The sequence below is a fragment of the Phacochoerus africanus genome, chromosome 2 (assembly GCF_016906955.1).
Source record: "Phacochoerus africanus isolate WHEZ1 chromosome 2, ROS_Pafr_v1, whole genome shotgun sequence".
NCBI classification, from domain to species: Eukaryota; Metazoa; Chordata; class Mammalia; order Artiodactyla; family Suidae; genus Phacochoerus; species Phacochoerus africanus.
Genome location: NC_062545.1, coordinates 189,804,430 through 189,830,472, shown reverse-complemented (window position 1 = coordinate 189,830,472; position 26,043 = coordinate 189,804,430). Strand labels below are relative to the sequence as shown.

Sequence of the window (26,043 nt, the reverse complement as noted above, 5' to 3'; positions counted from 1 at the left end):
TTTATTCTTAGCTCAACTTTTCTTCTAGTGTTTCATATAATAGCTCACATAAATTCTTTATAACCACATTACAGATATATATTCTTAAAACAACAGTGTTAGAAGTATATTTTAGTGTTTACTGCTGTGGAAACGGAACTGACACTTCATCTTGCTACCACTGTAAGCATATACACTTATCTTACAGTCAGGAAAAAAAAAACATTACACCCCATAAAAATGAGTGGCTTTGTTTAGCTTTGCTTCTTCTAATACACAGAATTTTAAAAGTTTCCTTTAAATTACGGATCCCCTAATATAAACTCTCCTGGATTTCTGCAAAGCTAATGTCTGAAGATACACCGTGAACTGTGTAGAGGTGAGAAAGTGGTGGTTTTTCCATCTGAAATTGATTCAACTTACTCGTATTTTAGTTATTGTCCACAATTTGCCAGAAAAGAGCCATAATATAATTTATGAGACAACGCACTTGTTAAGTAAAATGAAACTTATTATTAAGTAAATGTAAAGGATGACAGAGTGAAATTAAGAATCATGAGTGAGGAATTCTGTCAAGGCTCAGCAAGTTATGGATCTGGCATGTTACTACTGTGGCTCTGGTTGCAGCTATGGCAGAGGTTCAATTCCTGGTCCAGGAATCTCTGCATGCTATGGGTGCAGCCAAAAAAAAAAATCATTAAGTAGATTTATAAATTTTGAGGATAAATATTATACTTATAAACTGGAATCAATATTAACTACTGAGAATTGGCTTAATTGGTTTTTTCCAATACCTACTTGAATTTCTGCAGAAATAGTTTTAATCCAGTCATCTACTGTCTTTCTGATCCGAATCTTTTCTGGTATCTCTCTACAAAAGAGAAAAAATAATTTTATTAAATTAATATTACATATCCTAATAACAGATCTCTTGTTTGGTTTTAAATCTACTGTGTAGCACATTATCCTTTCATCTGAAAAGGAAAAACCAATGTTATTAGTTTCACTAAATGTTTGAAGGATGTTTGAAAAGGACATGCTAATCATAGAAGATATTTACCAAAAAGAGAAAAAAAATTAAAGGGAAAATTGACATCTATGAAAATAACAGCAATGTGTATATATACAAATTCTAGCTTTGGAGTCTATATTGTTAAAGGCAATGAAGAATTTTTCTAGATGTTAAAACACATTAAACAAAGTGTTAAGAAAAAAATTGAGAGCCTGTAACCTGCCAGTTTCATAAAAAACCCTGGGATGTCAACACCCTGTCCTACCTGTTGGTAGACAGGGCATTGATAAAGGAATACATGGCAGCTCCATCCTTTGCTCGAATAATAGCTTCCAGGTTTTCTTCAAGTACTTTTTTATTATTTTGTACTCCCCTCAAAATCTTCTCAGCATCTTTTAGTACAGATCTTGTACTGGTTGTTTGAAGCTTTATGGAATTCTGTGGTAAGTCAGCAAGTCTTGATACAATCTGAGATTCTTTTGGCTTAAAATATAAAAGGGTAAAAATATTACCATGTAAAGCTCATATTAATTATTTAAATCCAAAAAAGAGCTATTATTATAGTTGGGGCACACACTATGCCAATACAATCTAAAGAATCAATATGTCAAACTGAAGAGATTTAAAAGAACACCTGACAGAGTTCCCACTGTGGTTCAGGGGGTTAAGGACCAGAGATTATTTCCATGAGGATGTGGGGTCAATCCTTGGCTCCCTCAGTGGGTTAAGGATCCAATACTGATGCAAGCTGCATCATAGGTCACATATCCAAAGTTGATGAGTGTAGGCCTCAGCTGAAGCTCCAATTCGACCCCTAGCCCAGGAACTTCCATATGTAGCAGGTACAGCCACTAAAAACAAAAAAAAATTCTTGGCAATTAAAGTTTCTTTCCATTTAGAAGAACTAATATGAATGTTAGTGAACTAGGGCTATGAAGTCCACTGCAATTCAGTGGCCAATAAAAGCTGTATCTGGTGAAGAATATTAAAACATAACGAGGGCAAGTTGGCTCCAGGTAAGCAGAGTGGACAATGTGAACTGGATAAATGAGGGCCATTCACAGTTCTCCCTCAGCCTTCCTTCCTCTCCAGTAGAAGCTGGAGAGCTACAGGTGGCCATGTGATTCAGTCTCAGCCAAGTAGCAGCATGTAGAAATCACTCGGTAAGGGCTTTTGAAAAAGTTTTGTAAGGGCATCAGGTTGGGCTGACATGCCTTTTTCAGTGCACTGTCTTCATCCTTCCTTTTGCTTTCTGTCTTGATAACTTTTTAATTTCTTTGTAATTTTTACCTTTACTAATCAATAACTTTAACATCTTGCTCCCACTTTACCTGAAGTATGCCATTTGTTTCTTTCTTGTTTTGGCCAAGATCATGAAGAATATCATCAGACTTCTGCATGGTCACTCTAGCTCTTCCTAGTTCTTCATAAGAAGGAAATCTTTGAGTGGATAGAGTATCAATGCTGTAAAAGATTTAAAAATAAAATTTTCTAAATTGTCATAAATTCAGTAAATATTTGATTATGTAAATCTTTGATACATTCTGAGGTATATGAATTCTGAATGACGTCTTATTAAAATTGTACAGCGGAATTAATCAGTTAAGTAATTAAACATATGAAATACCAAAAATTACAAGAAGCAAAATTACTCTGGCCAGACTGGTTTAGGAAAAGTATGAAAAGAGAGGAAAAGTTTTGCTTTGAAGAAGCTAACATGCAAAGCACTTCTAGAATAGAGGAGTAAGAACCTCTAAAAATCCACTCCTGCATAAAAGCAAAGAGAACACTAGCAAACCTGGTCAAATCAGCTTTTTCAGAACTCTGGAAATTAAACAAAATCTTGCACACTCCAAGGAACACTGAATTAAGAAAATGAATGATAAGAAGAGCAAGCTTTAAGGCATTTTAAACTTGTCCTATTTCCACAGCTCTTTCCCCAACTCTGTGGTAGCTTTGAAAACCAACAAACAGCCTTACGACCACTAACAAAGGAAAAACAAGTTTAGAGAGCCTCAAAATGTCCCATTGACAAAGTTTCTCTTTATGCCTGACTCAGAGCTAGCTCAGTGAGAAACCCCACACCTAGATCATTTTTCAAAAACAATGGCAATTATTTAACATCTTTGCTGCCTGAGATGGTCATATCAGTTGAGGCAAACAGGAGGATGGCCAATAAACTGAAAACCTGGGGAATGAGATGTCCATGGTGGAGTTTTGAAAAGCTCCAACATGTTACTGGGGATCTAGAAAGTCATGTGCATGTACAAAGCTGTGCTCATGTACAAGACAACCTAAGAAGGATGTAATCTCTCCCAGCTAGCTGACCTTGGGCTCTGTGCAAATGGTAAGTTAAGGTTAAGAAAGGTTTATAAACTGGCAGAGCACTGAAACTGTGCCCCACCCCCACACACAAACACAGTCTCTTGGCAAAGAGAGGGAGTCTTATTCATTTGAAACAGTTAAAGAAATCTCTTCCCAATCAGTAGCAGACTTAGATAACCAATTAGAGATTTGCTGTACATGATAAAGAATACAAATTACAGAATTAGTCCAGGAAAATCACTATAAACAAAGTTACAAGAAGAACAACAACAAACATCAACAACAAACCCTGGAGGAAAGGGGTTGTTGGAAGAATATGATTTCCAGTACTGGCACATTATATCATTTAAAATGTCCAGCAGCGTGTTAGGGGTCCAGCATTGTCTCTGCAGCAGTGCAGATTCAATATCCAGTCCAGCATAGTGGCTTAAGGATCCCATGTTGCCAAAGCTGTGGCACAGGTTGCAGCTGCAAATCAGATTTGATCCCTGGCCTGGGAAGTTCCATATGCTGTGGGTGCAGCCAAAAAAGAAAAAAAATAAAATAAAGTGTCCAGGAGTTCCCATTGTGGCTCAGTGGATTGAGGACATGATGTAGTCCCCATGAGGATGTGGGTTCAATCCCTGGTCTCATTCAGTGAGTTAAGTATCCAGCTATGGCATAGGTCACAGACGTGGCTTGGATCCCGCATTATTGTGGCTGTTGCATAGACCTGCAGCTGCAGCTCTGATTCAACCCCTAGCCTGAGAACTTCTATATGCTACTGGTGCAGCTGTAAAAAAAAAAAAAATTAAAAATTAAATGTCCAATTTTCAACAAAATGTTCTGAGACACACAAAGAAATAGGAAAGTACAGATTAGACACAGAAAAAAGCATAGGCAATAGAAACTGTCCTTGAGGCACCCCAAGTATCTGACTTACTAGACAAAGCCCATAAATTAGCTATTACAATTAAAGTATAAGAATGAAGTCTCACCAAATAGAGAATATCAATAAAGTTAAAACTAATTTTTTAAACAGAGAAATTCTGGAATTGAAAACTACATTAACTGAAATGTAAAATTCCCCACAGGGGCTAAACAGCATATTCAAACTGGCAGAAGAAAGGGGCTAAACAGCATATTCAAACTGGCAGAAGAATCAGCAATTTTTTTTTAGTACTGTGCCCACAGCATATGGAAGTTTCCAGGCTAGGGGTCCAATTGGAGCTACAGCTGCCAGCCTACACCACAGTCACAGCAACATAGGATGGAAGCTGCATCTGCAACCCACACCAGCTCACAGCAACACCAGATCCTTGACCCAATGAGCAAGGCCAGGGATCAAATTCGCATCCTCATGGATACTAGTCAGGTTGTTTCCACTGTGCCACAATGGGAACTCCCAGAATCAGAAATTTAAAGATAGATTCATTGAGATTATCCAGTTTGAGAAAGAGAAGGAAAGAATTAAAACAAAATGAAAAGCCTCAGAGACCTGTGGGACACCATCAAGCATACCAACAAACAAATAGCCTCAGTAGAGAAGATAAGGGTCATGTGTACTATTTAACTGTGTAAGGAAGTAAGTCAGGAGTTCCTGTGGTTCAGCAGTAATGAATCTGACTAGTATCCATAGGGATGTGGGTTTGACCCCTGGCTTCACTCAGTGCGCTTAAGGATCTGGCATTGGAGCTCCTGTCGTGGTGCAGTGGTTAACGAATCCGACTAGGAACCATGAGGTTGTGGGTTCAGTCCCTGCCCTTGCTCAGTGGGTTAAGGATCTGGCATTGCCGTGAGCTGTGGTGTAGGTTGCAGACGCAGCTTGGATCCCGAGTTGCTGTGGCTCTGGCGTAGGCCGGTGGCTATGGCTCTGATTAGACCCCTAGCCTGGGAATCTCCATATGCCACGGAAGCGGCCCTAGAAAAGGCAAAAAAAAAAAGGGATTTGGCATTGCTATGAGTTGCAGTGTAGGCTGAAGACACAGATTGGATCTGGTGTTTCTGTGGCTGTGGTGTAGGCTGGCAGCTACAACTCTGATTTGACCCCGGGCCTGGGAACTTCCACACACTGTGAGTGCAGCCCTATAAAAGCAAATAAATAGATAAATAAATAAATAAAAGTAAAGAAAGAAAATGAAATAGTCAAAAACTTCCCCAATTTAATGAATATCAATCAACTCATCCAAGAAGCTCAACAAAGTCTAAAGAGGATAAACTGAAAGAGAGCCACACTTAGATATATCACAGTCAAACAGTCAAAAGCTGAAAGGTAAGAAGCCTGAAGGCAGCAAGAAAAAAATTACCAATCATATACCGAGTTTCCTCAGTAAGATTAACAGCTCACTTCTTATCAGAAACCATGGAGTCCAGAAAGCAGTGAGATGATATAGTCAAAACACTAAAAGAAAAAGTATCAACCAAAAATTCAACATTCAGCAAAACTACCCTTCAAAAATAGAAAATAAGATGTTCCCAGGTAAACAAAAACTCATCACCAGAAGATCTACCCTAAAGTAAATACTAAAAGGAGTCCCTCAGAGTGAAATAAAAGGATACTACACTCTAACCTAAATCCACGGGAAGAAATAAAGAGTACTGGTAAAGGTTAACTATATAGGTAAATATAAAAGACAGTATTAAAACACATTTTTGTTTATAACTCTTCTTCTACCTGATTTAAAAGACAACAGCATAAAGCAATAATTATCAGGTTGTACAGATGAGCTTTTAACATATAAAGATGTAATTTGTATGACAACAATAGCAGAAAGAAAGGGGGAGTGAATCAACATACACTGGAGCAAAGTTTTTGAATTCTATAGAAATCAAACCAGTGTCAATCACTAACTTGATTGTTTTAAATTAAGATGTTAATTGTAATACCTAGGGCAATCACTGAGAAAATAACTCAAAAAATATAGTAAAAGAAGCAACAAGGGAATTAAAATGTTACACTAGAAAATTCCTACTCGATATAAAAAAAGGCATTCTGGAGGAATAGTAGAATAAAGAAAAACAAATGAAGATATAGAACATGTAGTATCAGTAATTACATTAAATGTAATAGACCAAAACTGTACATTTATCTTTTTTTATAATGATTTTTATTTTTTCCATCATAGCTGGTTTACAGTATTCTGTCAATTTTCTACTGTACAGTATGGTGACGCAGTCACACATACATGTATACATTCTTTTCTCCCACATTATCATGCTCCATCACAAGTGACCAGACATAGTTCCCAGTGCTATACAGCAGGATCTCATTGCTTATCCATTCCAAAGGCAATAGTTTGCATTTATTAACCTCAAATTCCCAGTCTATCCCACTCCCCCCACCCCCTCTTGGCAACAACAAGCCTGTTCTAAAGGTCCATGATTTTCTTTTCTGTAGAAAGATTCATTTGTACCATATATTAGATTCGAGATACAAGTGAAATCATTTGGTATTTGTTTCTCTTTCTGACTTACTTCACTTAATATGAGAGTCTCTAGTTCCACCCATGTTGCTGCAAATGGCATTATTTTGCAATATTGTACATTTCTTATTACATTACCCAAAATGTAACTTATTTAGTTTTTATTATTGTAGTTTTCATGACTTCAAGAAAAATAAAATTATATTGGCCTACGTTAATCTGACTTTTATAAAAAACTTTTATAATATAAAGTTTCAAATAAACACAAAAGAAAGAAGAATAGTATAATGACCCCCATATACTCTTATTTAACTACAACATCATTAACCCATGGCTATCATCATTTCATTTATACCTCCAACATGGGCTCCCCTATCCTGCAATGGATTATTATTGAAGCAAATCCCAGGTATCATTTCTTCAGAAATGAAGAGAAATTAATAATCTGCATTTTGAGAAAACTAGATATTCATTTTATAGTTATAGAAAAGAGGAAAGATATATATATATTAGCAACAGAAAATAATAACTAAACCTAAGATAATTTTTTAAAGCAATGCTATAAATTTATTGGAATTCTTCAAGAAATTTTAGAAATATAAACAAAGCTCTTTCCATCTAGCTTTTAAGCCAATCCTTGTTTTTACCTGTTTCTCCTCTCAGGTTGCCATCCTAGTTTGGACCTGGTTAGTGAGGTTTACCTGAAGATTCACTTATTCTTGTCAAAGAATCAGGGTTGTTCAAAATTTGTTCCAAGAGTCTTATATTTCCTACAATAGAAGAAATACAATCTCATTTTTCAAGTACTAATTCATTTTGCTCTTATATATCTCATGTTTGTACTAAATTAGTTTCTTATAGTGATGATCTATTGATTCACTCTACGATACGGATTATAAATACATCCACCAAATAAAACTAAGTATTTATACTCATGAAAACTATACTTGTAAAAGTTTAGGCCTGAATTTTTTCCATCAGAGAAAAAAAGAATTTGTTTTTGTTTTGTTTTGTTTTGCTATTTTAGAGTCACACCCAAGGCATATGGAAGTTCTCACGCTATGGGTCTAATTGGAGCTACAGCTGCCAGCCTATGCCACAGCCATAGCAATGCCAGACAGATCTGAGCCACGTCTGCACTCTACACCACAGCTCACAGCAACGCTGGATCCTTAAGCCACTGAGCGAGGCCAGGGATGGAACCTGCAACCTCATGGATCCTAGTCAGATTCATTTCTGCTGCGCCATGACGGGAACTCCTAGAAGTGTAACATCATTACAAAACCCAATAACGGAACTATTTTTATAAATAGTTAGAGAGATTTACTATTTTTTTCCCAACAATTATTGGCTGAATCTTCCCTTTGGCCTCATCTTTAATGAGACTACATAATAACCTTTTTTTTTTTTTTTTTGGTGAGGTTGACTTGTTTATTAAAGATTTTATTGCCTTTTAAATTCCTCAAGTCTCTTTAAATATGTCCAAGACAAAACCTGAATGCATTTAAATTATTCCAAAATTAAAAGCTTAGGAGTTCCGTCATGGCTCAGTGGTTAATGAATCCGACTAGGAACCATGAGGTTGAGGGTTCAATCCCTGGCCTTGCTCAGTGGGTTAAGGATCTGGCACTGCCATGAGCTGTGGTGTAGGCCACAGACGTGGCTCAGATACTGCATTGCTGTGGCTGTGGCTGTGGCGTAGGCCAGCAGCTACAGCTCCCATTAGACCACTAGCCTGGGAACCTACATATGCGGAGGGAGCGGCCCCAGAAAAGGCAGAAAGACCAAAAAAAAAAAAAAAAAGTTAATAACACTTTTTCCAACTGAACATGATAATAAAGGTTAAGAGTTTCATTGTGGCTTACTGGGAATCCAACTAGTATCCATGAGGATGAGGGTTTGATCCCTGGCCTCACTCAGTGGGTTAAGGATCTGGTGTTGCCGCAAGCTGCAGCATAAGTCACAGATGAGTCTCAGATCTGGCGTTGCTGTAGCTAGCACAGGTCGGCAGCTGCAGCTCCAATTTAATCCCTAGCCCAGGAACCACTATATGCTGCAGAAGTGGCCCTAAAAAAGCAAAAAAAAAAATTTAAGTTAAATTGTTCTGAGTTTTATTACTAAAATTCAAACCTAAAAACAACATAAGTAACACGATCAGCCTTACTCTCAACAAAGCATTATTTTTTACTTCTTAATAACAATTTTTTTCATTAAAGGTTAAGTGAGAGCCTATAGAAGATAGATTATAAAGGATTATCTCCAATTCCTTCTACAAAGAATCTAAAGATGATTAATTTGCCCAGTAAGTATCATTTAAAGAAAAATATTAAAAAAAAAAGAAACCCACTTCAGTTACATTAGAGAATTATAAACTATGAGTGTGGAAATCTGTTCCTAACTTGAGCTAGGTCTATAAAAGTAGTGGGTGCTAATTATAACTGGTTTATTACCTGTATGATGTGACATCTCCATATTTCTTTTTCTTCCATAGGATTTTCCCTCTTTGATATTTTATCATCCTTTGAAACAGGTACAGGAGCAAATCTACGAGGTGTTGGTGTCTCCAAAGGAGATTTTTGTTTATCAAAATTCATATCTTCAACCTCTCTTGAAGGTGCTTCAACAGAAATAAAGAAAATAATAAATTTAACTGACTTTTTAAAATTTTTTAACTGTAATATTACTCTTCCTCATATTTTAAAATCAAACCAAAATTATATAGGATACACAAATCATTGACAAATACATAGAAAATAATTTCATCCTCACTAGAAATCAAAAGAAATACAGATGATAAATACTTTACACTTATAGCTAATAAGAAAAAAAATGACAATATTCAGTACTCTCTAAGCCGTGGTGAAAATGGCATAGCCAGACACTGCTCATGTCAATGAAAACTCATGACACCATATGGCACTAAGATTAGCAAGTCTGAAATATTTTATATACATTGAGGAGTTTCTGCTGTGGCACAGTGGGTTAAGAATCCAACTGCAGTGGCTTAGGTCATTGGAGAGGCATGGGTTGGATCCCTGGCCCAGTGCAGTGGATTAAAGGATCTGGCATTGCCACAGCTGTGGGGTAAGTCCCACCTGTAGCTCATATGCAATCCCTGGCCCAAGAACTTCCATATGCTGTGGGTGCTGCCGTTAAAAAAAAAATTTAGGAGTTCCCATCGTGGCGAAGTGGTTAACGAATCCGACTTGGAACCTTGAGGTTGAGGATTCGGTCCCTGGTCTTGCTCAGTGGGTTAAGTATCTGGTGTTGCGGTGAGCTGTGGTGTAAGTTGCAGACACGGCTCGGATCCGGTGTTGCTGTGGCTCTGGCGTAGGCTGGTGGCTACGGCTCCGATTAGACCCCTAGCCTGGGGAACTCCATATGCCGCAGGAGCGGCCCAAGAAATGGCAAAGACAAAAAAGAAAAAAAAAATTTGTATACATTGATGTAGTCATCTTACTCTTGGGAATTTATCCGAAGAAAATAACTTAAAGAAAACATCAAATATATAATGATTTTCAAAATAGTATTATTTATAAAGAAAAAAAAACCTAAAAACTGCCTGAGTATCCAAAAAGATAATTGTCAAGCAAATTGTGAAGAAGTTATTCAGTCACTAAAAAAATTATGAAGAAAATTATGTAAAACAAGGGAAAACCTGATATGTTAGTAAAAAGCACATGAAATTCTATTTATAATGATGAGTACATAAAAACGATATATGCTCAAGAAAAAGCACAGAAAAATAAAATTTAATTTGTTGAATTTTTAATTTACTCATTTTTTTCTTTTATTTCTGTTACTGTCACTAAAATACACAAGGAAACAAGTTCAGTATACAACCAAAAAAAGTCTTTCCTTTAAAACTCAAGTCAAAAGAAAAAAAAAATGGGGGAAATTCCCATTGTAGCTCAGCGGTAACAAGCCCGACTAGTATCCATGAGGATGCAAGTTCGACCCCTGGCCTCGCTCAGTGGGTTAAGGATCCAGTGCTGTTGTGAGCTGTGGTGCAGGTCACAGATGCAGCTCAGATTCTGCATTGATGTGGCTGTGGTGTAGGCCAGCAGCTACAGCTCCAATTCGACCCCTAGCCTAAGAACTTCCACATGTTGAAGGTGCAGCCCTAAAAAGCAAAAAAAAATCCCCCAAAACCAAACCAAAGCAAAACGGAAAAAAATTAGGAGCAAGTAATTCTCCAGAATTGAGCATGAACCAAGTGTGCACTTCTATTGAAAGCACATGGCTGGTCCTACTGGTTTCCCCAGAATCATTTAATAAAAGATTGAAAACAGAAATCTCACTTCATTAGTACAAGATACATAAACTGTGAGCGCAGAAACCTGAGTTCTGGCTATAGCTCTGACACTCACTCTCAAGCCAGGTGATCTTCAGCAGGCAGTCACAGCCTTTCTGTGCTTCATCTTCCTCCCTTTACAACTTAAAAAACTGACCCACATTACTTCCTAGCAGTTTTGTAAGGCTCACTCATTTGTTGTGGAAGGCAAAGCACCTTGCAAGTATAAGGAATCTTTAATATATCTGGAACACAAACAACGTTCTTCTTCTTTTTTGTTTTTTATTTATTTTTTTGCTTTTTCAGGCCAAAGGTGCAGCATATGGAAGTTCCCAGGCCAGGGGTCAATTCAGAGCTACAGCTGCGCCTACACCACAGCCACAGCAACACAGGATCCATGCCGCATCTATGACCTACACCACAGCTCATGGCAACGCCAGATCCCTGACCCACTGAGCAAGGCCAGGGATTGGAACCCACATCCTCATGGGTACCAGTCGGTTTCATTTCTGCTGCACCACAACAAGAACTCCCCATAACAACATTCTAACAAGTCAGGAGTTCCCATTGTGGCGCAATGGAAACTAATCCAAATAGGAACCATGAGGTTGCAGGTTAGATCCCTGGCCTCGCTCAGTGGTTAAGGACCTGGCATTGCCGTGAGCTGTGGTGTAGGTTGCAGACCCAGCTCAGATCCTACATTACTGTGGCTCTGGCGTAGGCTGCAGCTGGAGCTCCAATTGGACCCCTAGCCTGGGAACCTCCATATGCCATGGGTGCAGCCCTATAAGACCAAAAACAAAAACCGTATTCTAACAAGTCAAATATCAGGAACATTTTACCATGTGAATCTGTATATCATTAAAGGGATATGGGCTCTTGATTTTCATCAGTTCACCATTCAAATATCAATAATTTGGAGACAAATTTATTGAGGCAGTTTAAATTCCAAAGGTTTAAATAAGCTATGTATTCTTTTATTATTACATAAAAAGATTTTTAAAATTCCATTAAAATAGATTTGCATTACTACTACTTTGAAAATATTTAGAAATGGTTTATAATTGTATTCAGGTGATTTCTCTCCTGATAATATTGAGAAAAGCAGTAAATATGCAGTTTGTCAGAGAATCGGTGAATTGATAACAAGCATTTCTGATGCTAGAGAAGTAAAACCTTTACATAAAAGTGCTTTTGACAATTTATGAAACTTAACTAAAACCACTCAGTAGGGCATAATCCATAACTTGAGTGAACAAGTTTCAAAATAACCTAGAAATTTTTTGTCCTAAAAAAACCCTAGTGTTATAAAACAAAGACTTAGCCTTCTACAGCCTAGTAAAATAAGTTTTCACCTTATATACTATAAAAAACATTCATATCTGGCATTTTTTATTCATAGAGAACTACATTTTTTACCTTGTTTGGAAGCAAAGGTGTTATGTGAAGACAGATTACAGCTACCAAAATTCACATGGTCTGGTTTTACAGAATACTCTTCTACTGATCTAGAAGGAGGCCCAGTAACAGGCTGAAAACTACTAGTCTTGAGCGCAGCACTAATGAAATGAGTCTAGGAAACATAAAATTACTTTGTTAATTTCAAATATCAACTCAAATGTGTTAGATGACAAAATACACTGAAATTTATTAGGGGACTTGTAAACAATCTATTAAATTCAATAAACAATGAAAATACATACTTTACTTGCAATTATCCACTGCAGCAGCAATGCAGTGGGAAGGACACGGTATCACAAAGACTGCTTGGCTCTGTGGTGTGGCCTTGATCAATTAATTTATTCTAAACCTTCATTTCTTCCTTTTTTTTTTGTCTTTTGTCTTTTTTGTTGTTGTTGTTGCTATTTCTTGGGCCGCTCCCACGGCATATGGAGGTTCCCAGGCTAGGGGTCGAATCGGAGCTGTAGCCACCGGCCTACGCCAGAGCCACAGCAACTCGGGATCTGAGCCGCGTCTGCAACCTACACCACAGCTCACGGCAACGCCGGATCGTTAACCCACTGAGCAAGGGCAGGGACCGAACCCGCAACCTCATGGTTCCTAGTCGGATTCGTTAACCACTGCGCCACGACGGGAACTCCTCATTTCTTCCTTTTAACCTCAGAGATGGCTCAAGAGACACTGAAGCTAGCTAAGAGAGGACCAGGAGGAAGGGACCTAGCCCTAGACTTCTACTTAAGCCAAAACATCTCATCTGTTACATTCTGGATGATAAGATTTCATTTTAATCAAAGTTCAAAAAACACTGATAGTAAGGACCCAAATAAAATAGTAGCCATGCTTAGTAGCAGCAGTAATATATTCATTTATATTTAGATGGACACTGTAGTGACTACTTTTTAGCACTATTTATTAAAATAAGTGAAAAGTGTATCTTATAAGACTGGTTTTTAAAAAGAAGAGAGTTTTTTGTTTTCTGTTTGTCTGTCTGTTTTTGGCTGTACCAGCAGCATTCGGAAGTTCCCAGGCCAAGGATCAAAACTGTGCCCCAGTAGTAACCCACACTATAGCAGAGACAATGCCAGATCCTTAACCAGCTAGCTTACCAGGGAACTCCCCTTTTAGAATTTTTTTTTCTTTTTTTCTTTTTAGGGCTGAACCCATGGTATATGGAAGTTCCTAGGCTAGGGGTCGAATTTAGAGCTTCAGCTGCCAGCCTATGCTATAGCCACAGCAATGCCAGGTCTGAGCCACATCTGCAACCTACGCCATTGCTTGTGGCTGGATCCTTAACCCACTGAGCAAGGCCAGGGTTCAACCCCAAATCCTTACAGATACCATGTTGGGTTCTTAACCTGCTGACTCACAATGGGAACTCCCAAAGAACACTGTTTCATCAAGTATTAACTGAACTACTAAAATACCTAGTATGTCACTGAATCTTCACATCTCTCTAATTATAAGCTTTTTAAGTAAGATGTCTGAATTAGCAAAGATTCCATCATTCCAAAAGCAGAAAGTTAAATAACAGGTTTATTTATTGAAGCATAAATGAATAGCAGATAGACAGTTAGGACTACCTGAAAAAATATCTATGTGTTTTCAAATATGTCATCTCATTTCATACTCAGCAAAAAAATAAAATATTTTCTAGGTAAATAATGAAGGCTCAAGGAGTTCCCTGGTGGCCTAGCAGTTAAGGATCCAGCATTGTCACTGATGTGGCTCAGATCGCTGCTATGGCGCAGGTTTGATCCCTGGCCTGGGAACATGCACATGCCATGGGTGCAACCAAAAAAAATTATTTTTAATAAATAATTTTAAAAATGAAGCTTCAGAGAAATAAAATTATCTGTAGACGGGGGACCAGCACTCTAATAGGCCCATCCCTAGCCTCTCTCCAGATAACATGCTACACACTCAATTTTAGCCTTACCAAAACATTATTTTATATGCCCATGATCATTCCAATAAAAATAATGTCTGAACCACATGAAAAGTTCAAGACAAGCTCTATTAAGAAGTCTTGAAAATTACAGGCCACTTTATAGTGTTCACTTTATCACCTTATATTGAGTTATAATAAGCTTATTTTATATATTCTTCTAAATGTTATATTTTAATTTAATTTTTAAAAGCTTTTAAATTGCATGCCAATTAGGGAAGAAGAAGTAAATTAAAACCAATGCATTTACAATGCTGGTCATTCACTCATTCCAAAAAAAGAAACGTTTACTGAGTACCTGCATGCTAGGTAGTATCCCAGGGCCTGGAAATTCCAAAATGAATAAGAAACTATACTATTAGCTCCTTGTGGGATAACTCTTCTTTTTATAATAGCCCATGGCCTCATGTGCAAAAAGCACTAAAAATACTCATTCTTTTTAATTAAGTAAATGTAGACATAAATGTGTATATGAGGTTGTTCTCATCCATGAATGTGCATCAGAGTCATTAGAGAGCTTTCAAGGATCCCAGGCCCCATCTCGGACCTGCTGTCTCAGAATCTTGTGTCTCAGATTGCATGTCTCAGAGAGGTACAAGCATGTGTATTTTGATAAAGCTCTCCAAGTGATTCTGATGTACATTCCCCAGCTAAGAAGCACCAATGTAAACAAATAGGTGCAATGCAATGTAAGTCCTTTAAAAATGGTATGGGAGTTCCTGCTGCGGTGCAACAGGATAGGTGGAGTCTTAGGAGCCCTGGGAGCCCTGGGACAAAGGCTCCATCCCTGACCCAGCACAGTGGGCTAAGGATCTGGCGTTGCCACAGCTGTGGCTTAGGTTATAACTACTGCTCGGAGATGATCCCCGGCCAGGGAACTCCATATGCCAAGGGGCAGCCAAAAAAGGGAAAACAAAATATGGTATTAACATAAATACTACAAAAGAAGGAAAAATCAATTATAAGGAGAAATTTCACAGAACTAGACATTTGAACTAGAATGTGCAGTTCTCCACATAGACGGAAAGAATGATGAACAAGCAAACTGTTATTTGAGAACTAAGACTATTACAATCTAATGAGCTACTGCAATAATCAATGAATTTAAGGTTAGAGATCCAAGACAAAATGTTGTGGGATGTGTGCTGACTTTATTACAAATACCTGAATATCTATTTGTTGCTGCTGTAATTTTTCGAGATGCCTAATGTGCTGTTCCATAAACACACTCATTTGCTTTTCATGATCATGACAGTGTAGTTTCTCTTGTTTACTCTGAATGCTTGTCTGCTGCTCTGTAACACGTTGTAACTGTTTATCAGTCTCTTGTAATTTATTGAGTAACTCTGTAACAGAATTGACCTTTGCTTCCAAATCACTCTGCACCTAAAACAATAAAAATATCCAGATATCAGAAATATACTCAATTACTATAAAGGTTATATACAGTGACTAGTATTGAGAAGTGATCAAACCAGAGCTTTTACCCTTTAAATTTCTGATGATTTTATGCCTTTATTTTTTGTATTAAAAAGAAATAAAAGGCAGAAGATAGTTATCCTTGAATAGATCTTCTTACTCATAAAAAAATGACAAATTGATCACATAGAATTTTTCTTTACTGGAAATTAAGCACTTAATGGAAACTGAAAATATTTACATCGAACTTAAAAAGAGCAAAACAAAGTACCTTTCAAGACTTCACTAATCTAAGGCTGAACTAGATTGGCAGCCCTGGCTCTTCAACCTATTAGCTCTAAGACCTTATGTTGACCCGAACCTGTTTCTCAATTTTCTCATTTGCAAACTGAAGGGTCTGGCATAGGTGGTCTCTATGATCCATTTTGGCTTTAAAATAAAGATGACCAGTCATCCCAAGTTGCCCAGGACTGAGGAGTTCCCAGGATGAGATATTTTCAGTGCTAAAGCTGGGAAAGCCCTGGGTTTTCTAGCACTAAGACACTGATGAGGCATAATTCTCATAACTTCTGAGAAATAATACACAACCATGGAGAGCAATGAAAATGTTCCTGGGGAGTTCCCGTCGTGGCGCAGTGGTTAACGAATCCGACTAGGAACCACGAGGTTGCGGGTTCGGTCCCTGCCCTTGCTCAGTGGGTTAACGATCTGGCGTTGCCATGAGCTGTGGTGTAGGTTGCAGATGCGGCTCGGATCCCGAGTTGCTGTGGCTCTGGCGTAGGCCGGTGGCTACAGCTCCGATTCAACCCCTAGCCTGGGAACCTCCATATGCCGTGGGAGCGGCCCAAGAAATAGCAACAACAACAACAATAACAACAACAAAAAAAAAAGAAAATGTTCCTGGCTGGACACAACAACTACAGAATCGGTTTCTAATAAACATTTTTACATTTTACAAAGTAGTTATCAGACTATCTGGGGAGAAACATACTTTTATCAGTGGAGCTGCTGTTGCAATGGCAGCAGCAGTCGCTGCAGCCACAGTTGTAGCTGAATCAATGCCACTGGGTGAAGTTCTATTCTCCTGAGTAACAGCATCCTTTTCTGTGCTGGCATCTTCTAAAAGCTGTACCTTTACTTCCTTAAAAACAGGCATGCTTTGAGCTCTGTAAATAAACAAGGAATAAAAATCTATTCAGTAAGCTACACTGAACATTAAAAGAAATACCTACAAGTGGTAATCTGCTGCAGGTGAGTTTTCTTGATTTTTAAAAAATTAAACCCCTGTTTTTCACTATCAGCAGCTTATCGATCACTTGGTTAACAAAATCTATTAAGGCTCAGGTCACTAAACACTAAAAAAATAAAAAGATAATTCCCTGAAGACAGCAATACTTCAAAAAATATGACTCAACACACATGAAAAGACATGAGCATAATTGCTATGATTTATAGTCAAGAAGTACAAATTTAGGAAGTTCCCATTGTGGCTCCATGGTAACGAACTCAACTAGCATTCGTGAAGAGGCAAGTTCAATCCCTGGACTCACTTAGTGGGTTAAGGATCCAGTGTTGCCATGAACTATGGTGTAGGTCACAGATGCGGCTCAGATCAGGCATTGCTGTGGCTGTGGTGTAGACCACCAGTTGTAGCTCTGATTCAACCAACCCCTAGCCTAGGAACTTTCATATGCCACATGTGCAGCCCTAAAAAGCAAAAAAAAAAAAAGTACTAATATCTAAAACATGCAGAAAAGGCTCTAAAAATTTAGTTTTACTCCCGAAGGAAGACAACCCAAGAGGGATTGTTAAAACTACTGAAAAGAATTTATTAAATTCTAGCTCATTTAGATTTAATAAATGTCACCTACTTTATCTAAATAGGCACAAAAATGCTACTGAGCAGTTTGGATTAAAAATGAGATACAGGAGTTCCCTTATGGAACAGCAGGTCAGGGATCCAACTTCTACATGCTGCAGGTTCACCAAACAGAGAGCGATACAGCATACTTAACTAAATACTTGGGGAAAAAAGGACTGATCAACTTTGCTCTGTATTTTCCCTAAAAGAAATCAATGAAAGGAAACATTGACAAAATTGAGGCGTCACTAGGTAAGACTAAGTCAGCTCAGCAGGAATGAGTTCTATCTCCAGTTGCTAAATTTCCTTTTGATTTTTAAAGAAGGTACAGCGCTCTTAAACTTATTCCTCCTTGATGTTGCCTCATTTCTACTAAAAGCATCATTTTTCTCTTATTCTCCACATTTTGAAGTTATCTTAACTTTCTATCCTCCATTCACCTTCTCACACCCAACTCAGTCACCAGTTTTGTCAATTATTTCATCACAATCGCAGGAACGATGTCATAGAATTACAGAGGCAGGAGGAAGCCAACTGACCATCTTACCTAATGTCCTCATTTTGCAGATGAAGAAAGTGAGGTCCACAGAGGCAATGGTATTTGCTTGATCAAAGCCACAGAATTAGTAAGTAGCAGAGTCAGGATCATTCCCTGAGATCTCCGCAGGACACCAAGCTTTCTCTCTCAGACTAGACGTCTCCCTTCATATGTCTCCCCCTCTAGGACTAAAACTTCGTTATCTCTTGCCAACTATTTCACTCTTCCAGTTTCTACTTGCTTAAAAACTTCTCACATTTTTTCTCACACACACTTTTCCACCATTCAAAAATCTAAAATTGTTCCTTATAGAGACAAGTGACTAGGCTAATTTCTTCCGTCTGGCCTTCCTCACACTCCATCCTCTAGCCCTTCCCCTGGCTCCCATATATACTGTACTTGCTGTTCGCTCAGAAAACCACCTCTCTCCTGAGTCACACTGCTCTCAGTTCACACACCACTCCCACAGCTGACTCCATGCTTTTTCTCACACTATTCTCTCAATCTTCTAAAACCAACTTACTCTATCCTTCTCCTTAAGATCCAACACAAGCCTTATCTTTTTTAATAAGCCGGTTCTTTTAACATTTCCTCTTTATCTCTCACTTCATGAATCCCTTTTGCATTTACTGGCAATACCACACAACTGAGGCTTGATAATCAGTTTAAATGTCTGTAGAAAACAGTTTAATAATATATCGAGTGTTTCCTCTCAGTTCAAATCACACATTCCTTCATATACGTACATATTCTCCTCTCAACTAAGCTCTCGGCAACTTGGGGTGGTGAGTGAGGGCAGGGGACTATTTTTTCAAATAGAAACTCAGAAAGAGCTCATAGTAGCTGCTCAATATATGTAATTGACTGAGTGGTATACTAAGAAAATATAATTCAGACAACCCCTACCTTCTAGAATTCCTGTCTGCAGTCTGAATGTGACTTGTCCTTTAAGATCTCTCATACCACACTGATACACTAAATTGACCAACAAGAAAAATAACATTACAAAGTCTAGACATCAACTTCTTTACAGGCTTTAATAAATTATCAAATTCATAAATGCTCAATGTAGCAAATGTAAAGAACTTCTAAGTGTAAAGAACCAGAAGAAAAATGAACAAAATTCTCCCACTCAGAAGAAATTATTACTTTTTCTAGAACTTTTTTCTTTATTCCTAAATCCTCTGAATCTGGCATCTATCTCAATCACTGAAACTGCCCTGAAACTGAAGGCTACCAATACTTCTTGCCCAATTCAATGGACCCCTTTTACTCCTTATCTTTCATTACCTCTGAGCAGCTACAAACTTAGAGGCTCATTCTCCTTGGTTTTGTGAACACCACACTCGCCTACATTTCTGGATAAACTTTCTGAGTAGCATTTAGAAGCCACATTGCTTTCTCTGCACATCTCTTAAATATCTGGTCTTCTCAGAGCCCTTCCCTATGCTACCTTTCTTTTCACTCTCACCTGAGTCACTTCAACCATTTCTAGAGTTTAGACTACCACCTACATGCTGATGACATCTACCTCTGGATTTCTAGCTTAGACCCCTTTTGTGAAATTGACCTTTTTTTTTTGCTTTTTAGGGCTGCACCCAAGTCATATGGAAGTCCCCAGGGTAGGGGTCCAACTGGAGCAACAGCTGCAGGCCTACACTACTACCACAGCAACGTGGGATCCAGGCTGTATCTGTGACTTACACCACAACTTACAGCAATGCTGGATCCTTAACCCACTGAGCAAGGCCAAGGATTGAACCTGCATCCTCATGGATCCTAGTCAGATTCATTCTGCTGCACCACTACAGGAACTCCTGTGAATTTGACCTTTATATTGGATTTCCTATTGGATTTTTTTTTTACCTAGATGTCTCCTAGGTACTTCAAACCCCTGCCCATGTCCAAAATGAAATTTATTCCCCAAAGAATGCCCTTCCCAGTGAATACTGCCAATGATTATTCATTTATAAAAGCCAATGAATTGGGGATTCACCCTTAGCTTCTTCCACACTCTCACACCTAATCATCAATTCCTGCCAATTCTATCTCCAAAACATCTTCTGAATCTGTCTGCTCCTCTCCAATCCAGCATGATTTCCACACTCTTTCCACCATTCCCCAGTGTACTCAGAACCAATACAATTCATCTCTTAAAAAGATCCCTGAAAAATTTATAGCCAATTGGTTTCTTGGCCTCCAATCCAGTGCTCTTCCAATGCAATTTTTATCTACCTAAGTAAGCCTTTTAAGAAATATATATCATACTTTAAAACTGTTAAATGATTTGCCATTTATCCTTAAATCTAAACTTCTTTCAAGTAGTTTATAACCTTGCCCATTGCTTACCTCTCCAGCCACAAGTAAGGAATATTCTACCCTTATTCTAGACCCTCTAGACCTACTCTTCATTCTTTAAAGGCTCCAGTCCAGTACCATTCAATACAGTTTTATGGCATATTATAGTATCAGAGCAAGTTCTCCATCATTCTGTTCTTGTTTTTCTAAAATCAGTTATTCTCAACTATGTGCATTCTACATGCATCTATTCTTAACAGTATGTGTATATATTCTCAACTGTGTATTCTTCCAAGTAAATTTCAGAATCACTTGGCCAAATTCCATCTACGATTCTCAAAAAAAACAAAAAACAAACAAACAAAAAAAAAAACCACAACAGATCAAGTGACACTGACTACAGGTAGTATAACTCTTGAGACATAATTAGACTGTCTTTTAACCCAACATGAAAGTCATTTTTATAGTTCTGACTCAATTATTATTCTCTACATTTGCAAAGACCTTCTCAGAGGCCCTTGGTAATTTTTTTTTATTCCATTCATTCATCCTGGAATGGGGAGAGATTAACTATGAATAGATAAAAGGGGCAGTATTCACAGTTACCTCTCACTGTCCACTTGTTTATGAGTATCTTCTGCTTCTCAGATATGAGAGTTCTGAGAAGTCTGACAGGTTTCAGTTCAGAGTTCTGACTTGAAGGCAAGTTAATAAAGTGCCTATTGTAAATGCAAGTTGCCACTTCTACTGGGGGTCAGTGGAGAGAAGTGGTAACCACTTCCTGTCCAAATAAGTCAGATGTAATCTGCAATTTTTAGTTCAAGTAGAATTTGAGAGGCTGCACCACCCCCTCGTGTCCTTACTTTTGCCTTTTCTCATTAATTTACAAACCCCAGAATACAACTTACCATCCAAATTCCCCTCCTAAACATCATACCCACATATTGGGAATTGGAGGCTGAACAAATGTAAAAGGGAAAATACAATTAGGCCAAACAACCAGGTGTAAAACTCTGGATGGCTCAGATCACATGCTTGTGGTTTAGAGGTAGTATTTATTTTGTTAGTGTTTCCCAGAGTATAATGTGTATACCATGGATAATTACAGGTGAAAAAGGAATAAACTTTAACAGTTGTATATTTCTTTTAATTTTATTATTAGAAATACATTTTCTATTTACAAAGTAATATAAAATTTCCTTTTTGAATAAAATAGTTCAAAAGCATGTTTAAAATTTTCCTATTTTCTAAGGGCCTCCCAGGCTCCTCTGGTTCAGGAGTGGAACACATTTAGCCTAAGAATACATATCTCATTCCATCCCCACTAATGAATTTTTTAAAAATGCCTTCAGTGATGCATTGTTTCATGCTTATCATGGTGCTGTTGTCAAGGGGTTGGTTTTATATTTCATTGACATCTAAGATAAAGTTAAGAGGGAACATTTAAATAGAGTAGTAACCATGGTTTCCCTTCACTCCATCCAGATGCTAAGCTTGTCCCTTTTCCAAGTCTTAACCAGAAAAAGTCTAAATGTCCTTTGATAAAAAATAATAAATATGATAATTTGGAACTACCTGACCACTGCCTTCAGTAGTATACAGAAGTGACTAAGAGAGAGAGCTCTAAAGACAGACTGTCTGATCCCAGCCCAGTGAATACTTGCTAAATGACTTTGGGAAAAATCAATCCCTCTGTGCCTCAGTTTCCTCATCTATAAAATGGGGATTCTGCAAAATTAGAACAAAAACAGAATCTATTTCATTGTGTTTTGAGAAAATTAAATGAGTTAATACACATAAAGTGCTTAGAACAGTACCTCTTCTATAACAATTGTTAACAGCTATGGAGTATTTTATATGTGCCCAGCAGCAAGAAAGATGCTTTATACATATTATCACACAATACATATCTCACACATTGAAAAGAAACTTTTTCCTAGGTCCAAAGCATAAATGAAGTTGATTTTAGAAAACCATATAGAAACACAAGAAATGGCTCACCTATTTTCTGTAAATGAAACTGACTTTTGCTTTAAAACTGCTCTTAAAGCATCTTTCTGTCCCATGGTATACTGAGAAATAAAGATGTCATTTGCTGCAAAATCAAGACCAAAAATGTACTTTAGGTTACTGAAAATATATTAAATTTTAATAAGCTATTTTTTAAAAAAAAAAAGCTTAACCAAAAAAAAAAATGTTTGGGAATTCAGCAATTGATTTCTCAATTTTAAATAGCAAGGAACAAATTAAGTGATTGAACAATAATAGTCATAACCCTCGACTATAGGAGAAAAATTGTGTAAAAACCTTGGGGCCAAATTAGACATTTGTTCAACTCTAAAGAGAAAACTGCTTTGGAGTTCCCATCATGGCCCAGTGGTTAACGAATCCAACTAGTATCCATGAGGTTTCAGGTTCGATCCCTGGCCTCGCTCAGTGGGTTAAGGATCTGGCGCTGCCATGAGCTGTGGTGAAGGTTGCAGATGCAGCTCGGGTCTGGTGTTGCTGTGACTGTGGTGTAGGCCGGCGGCTATAGCTCCAATTAGACCCCTAGTCTGGGAACCTCCATATGCTGCGGGTGCGGCCCTAGAAAAGACAAAAGACAGACAAAAAAAAAGAAAAGAAAGAGAGAAAGAAAACCACTTAGATGAAAATAAAACCAACTACTTTTAAAATGTTATTAAGGAGTTCCCCCTTGTGGCTCAGCAGGCTAAGAACACACATGGTATATATGAGGATGAGAGTTCAATACGTGGCCTTGCTCAGTGGGTTAAGGATCCGGCATTGCCATGAGCTGTGGTATAGGTCACAAATGTGGCTCGGATCTGGCATTGCTGTGGCTGTGGCAGAGGCCAGTAGCTGCAGCTCCAATTCAACTCCTAGCTTGGGAACTTCCATATGCCATGGGTGCAGCCCTAAAAAGACCAAAAAAAAAAAAAAGTCATTAGTTATTTTAAAATCATATTTTTAATCTTTTATCTTACAAAAGACTATTCAGAACTTAAATTCATCACTTATAAATCTAAAAGCAAACCTACATCCTGCTATATAGCACAGGGAACTATATCCAATCACTTGTGATAGAACAAGGTGGAAATAATACAAGAAAAATAATATGTATGTGTGTGTAGGTGTATGACTGGGTCACTTTACTATACAGCACAATTTGACAGAACATTATAAATCAACTATACTTTAATACAAAAATAAAAGCAAACCTACAAAATAGGTTGGCAATAAAACTACCAATACAAACCATTTTCTGGACTTTAGTCATTTAGTAGCTTAATTTGGAAGGAAAAACTAATTTAAAATGAAAACAAAAAATTATAATGCTATTTAATAAATACCTAAAAAAAAAAAAGTGAATGTCAAAAAAACCAAAATTCTACCCTTAACAAGAAAATTCTGACATGTTACAAGATAAATGAACCATGAACTGGAGTTCCCTTCATGGCTCAGTAGTTAAGGAACCCAACTAGGATCCAGGAAGATGCAGGTCCAATTCCTGGCCTCGCTCAGTGGGTTAAGGATCCCATGTTGCTGTGGCTGTGGGGTAGGCAGGCAGCTATAGCTCCAATTTGACCCCTAGCCTGGGAACTTCCATATGCCAAAGGTGCAGTCCTTAAAAAAAAAGAAAAAAAAACAAAAACAAAAAAAAACAGGAGTTCCCACTGTGGCTCAGTGTAAACAAATCTGACTAGCATCCTTGAGGATGCAGCTTCAATCCCTGGCCTTGCTCAGTGGGTTAAAGGATCCATCATTGCCATTAGCTGTGGTATAGGTCAGACAGCTCAGATCCCACGTTGCTGTGGCTGTGGTATAGGCCAGTGACTAGAGCTCCGACTTGACCCCTAGCCTGGGAATCTCCACAAGCCAGGGGGGCAGCCCTAAAAATACCAAAAAAAAAAAAAAACCAACGAAAAGCACAAAAATTAAAAAATAAATGAATCACGACAATATGCTAAATGAAATGACTCAATCACAAAAGGACAAACATTGTATGATTCCATATAAATGAGGCATACTGAAATTTATAAAGATAGAAAGTAGAATGGTGAGAGAAGGAAAAAGAGTCAGTATTTGATGTTCAGTGTTTCAGCTGTAGAAGACGACAAGTTCTGGAGATGGAGTTCTGTGGCTGCACAATGTGAATGTACCTAATTCCACAGAAATGTACATTTAAAAATGGTAAATTTTATGTTACATATATTTTATCACACACAAAAAAATCAAATCTGCCCTTTTACCTTGTCTGTTGTTCTCTTCTGTTTTATCCAAAGGTAACCCTTGCACTGCAACATCTTTAGAAAAATGCTTTAGGACATAAAAGAAAGAAATGAGAGGCTAATAAACTTTATGACTTATTATTTACCAGGTACCATTTACTAGCTTTGTGACTACTGCATCCTGGGAGGTGAGGACTGTGTGCTTTTATATACTTAATTCCCATCATCACTACAATAATTAGGTATCTTGAAGCTACTCAAAGACTTAATGAATGAGTAATGAGCTGTCAAAGGAGTGAATGAATGGGTAAATGAATGAGCAGGCAACTATGGTCTGGAAATTCAGACTCAAATCCCGACTTGAAGTACAACCACTATGGAAAACAGCATGGAGGTAGCTTAGAAAACTATACATAGAACTACCACATGACCCAGCAATCCCACTCTTGGGCGTATATCTGGACAAAACTTTCCTTGAAAAAGACACATGCACCCACATGTTCCCTGCAACACTATTCATCATAGCCAAGACATGGAAACAACCTAAATGTCCACTGACAGATGAATGGATTAAGAAGATGTGGTATATATACACAATGGAATACTACTCAGCCATAAAAAAGAACAAAATAATGCCATTTGCAGCAACATGAATGGAACTAGAGACTCTCATACTAAGTGAAGTCAGAAAAGAAAGACAAATATGATAGGATATCACATATCTGGAATCTAATATACGGCACAAATGAACCTTTCCACCAAAAAGAAAATCAGGAGGAGTTCCCATCACAGCTCAGCAAAAACAAAATTGACTAGAAACCAAGAGGTTTCAGGTTCGATCCCTGGCCTCAGTCAGTGGGTTAAGGATCCGGCATTGCTGTGAGCTGTGGTTGTTGGTCACAGACATGGCTCAGATCCTACATTGCTGTGGCTGTGGCATAGGCCAGCAGCTGTAGCTCCGATTAGACCCCTAGCCTGGCAACCTCCATATGCTGCAGATGCAGGCTTAAAAAGCCAAAGAGAGAGAGAGAGAGAGAAAGAAAAAGAAAAGAAAATCATGGACATAGAGAACAGATTTGTTGTTGCCAAAGGGGTGGGAGAGGGAATGGGATGTATTGGGAATTTGGGGTTAACAGATACAAACTATTGCCTTTGGAATGGATAAGCAATGAGATCTTGCTGTATAGCACTGGGAATATATCTGAGATATATCTAGTCACTTATGATGGAGCATGATAATGTGAGAAAAAAGAATGTATACATGTATATGTAACTGGGTCA

General features: G+C 37.9%; 1 protein-coding gene across 1 annotated transcript in view; it reads right to left on the bottom strand.

The window, feature by feature from the left end:
- The window catches only part of KIAA0586 (KIAA0586 ortholog), a 131,620-nt gene that overhangs the window by 100,660 nt on the left and 4,917 nt on the right, over window positions 1-26,043 (bottom strand). Inside the window, 12 exon segments of the mRNA XM_047767448.1 lie at window positions 778-850; window positions 1,257-1,474; window positions 2,323-2,455; window positions 7,365-7,416; window positions 7,419-7,487; window positions 9,168-9,194; window positions 9,197-9,334; window positions 12,431-12,584; window positions 15,582-15,803; window positions 16,828-17,002; window positions 22,535-22,628; window positions 24,784-24,850. Coding sequence (XP_047623404.1) covers window positions 778-850; window positions 1,257-1,474; window positions 2,323-2,455; window positions 7,365-7,416; window positions 7,419-7,487; window positions 9,168-9,194; window positions 9,197-9,334; window positions 12,431-12,584; window positions 15,582-15,803; window positions 16,828-17,002; window positions 22,535-22,628; window positions 24,784-24,850 — 1,422 coding nt within the window.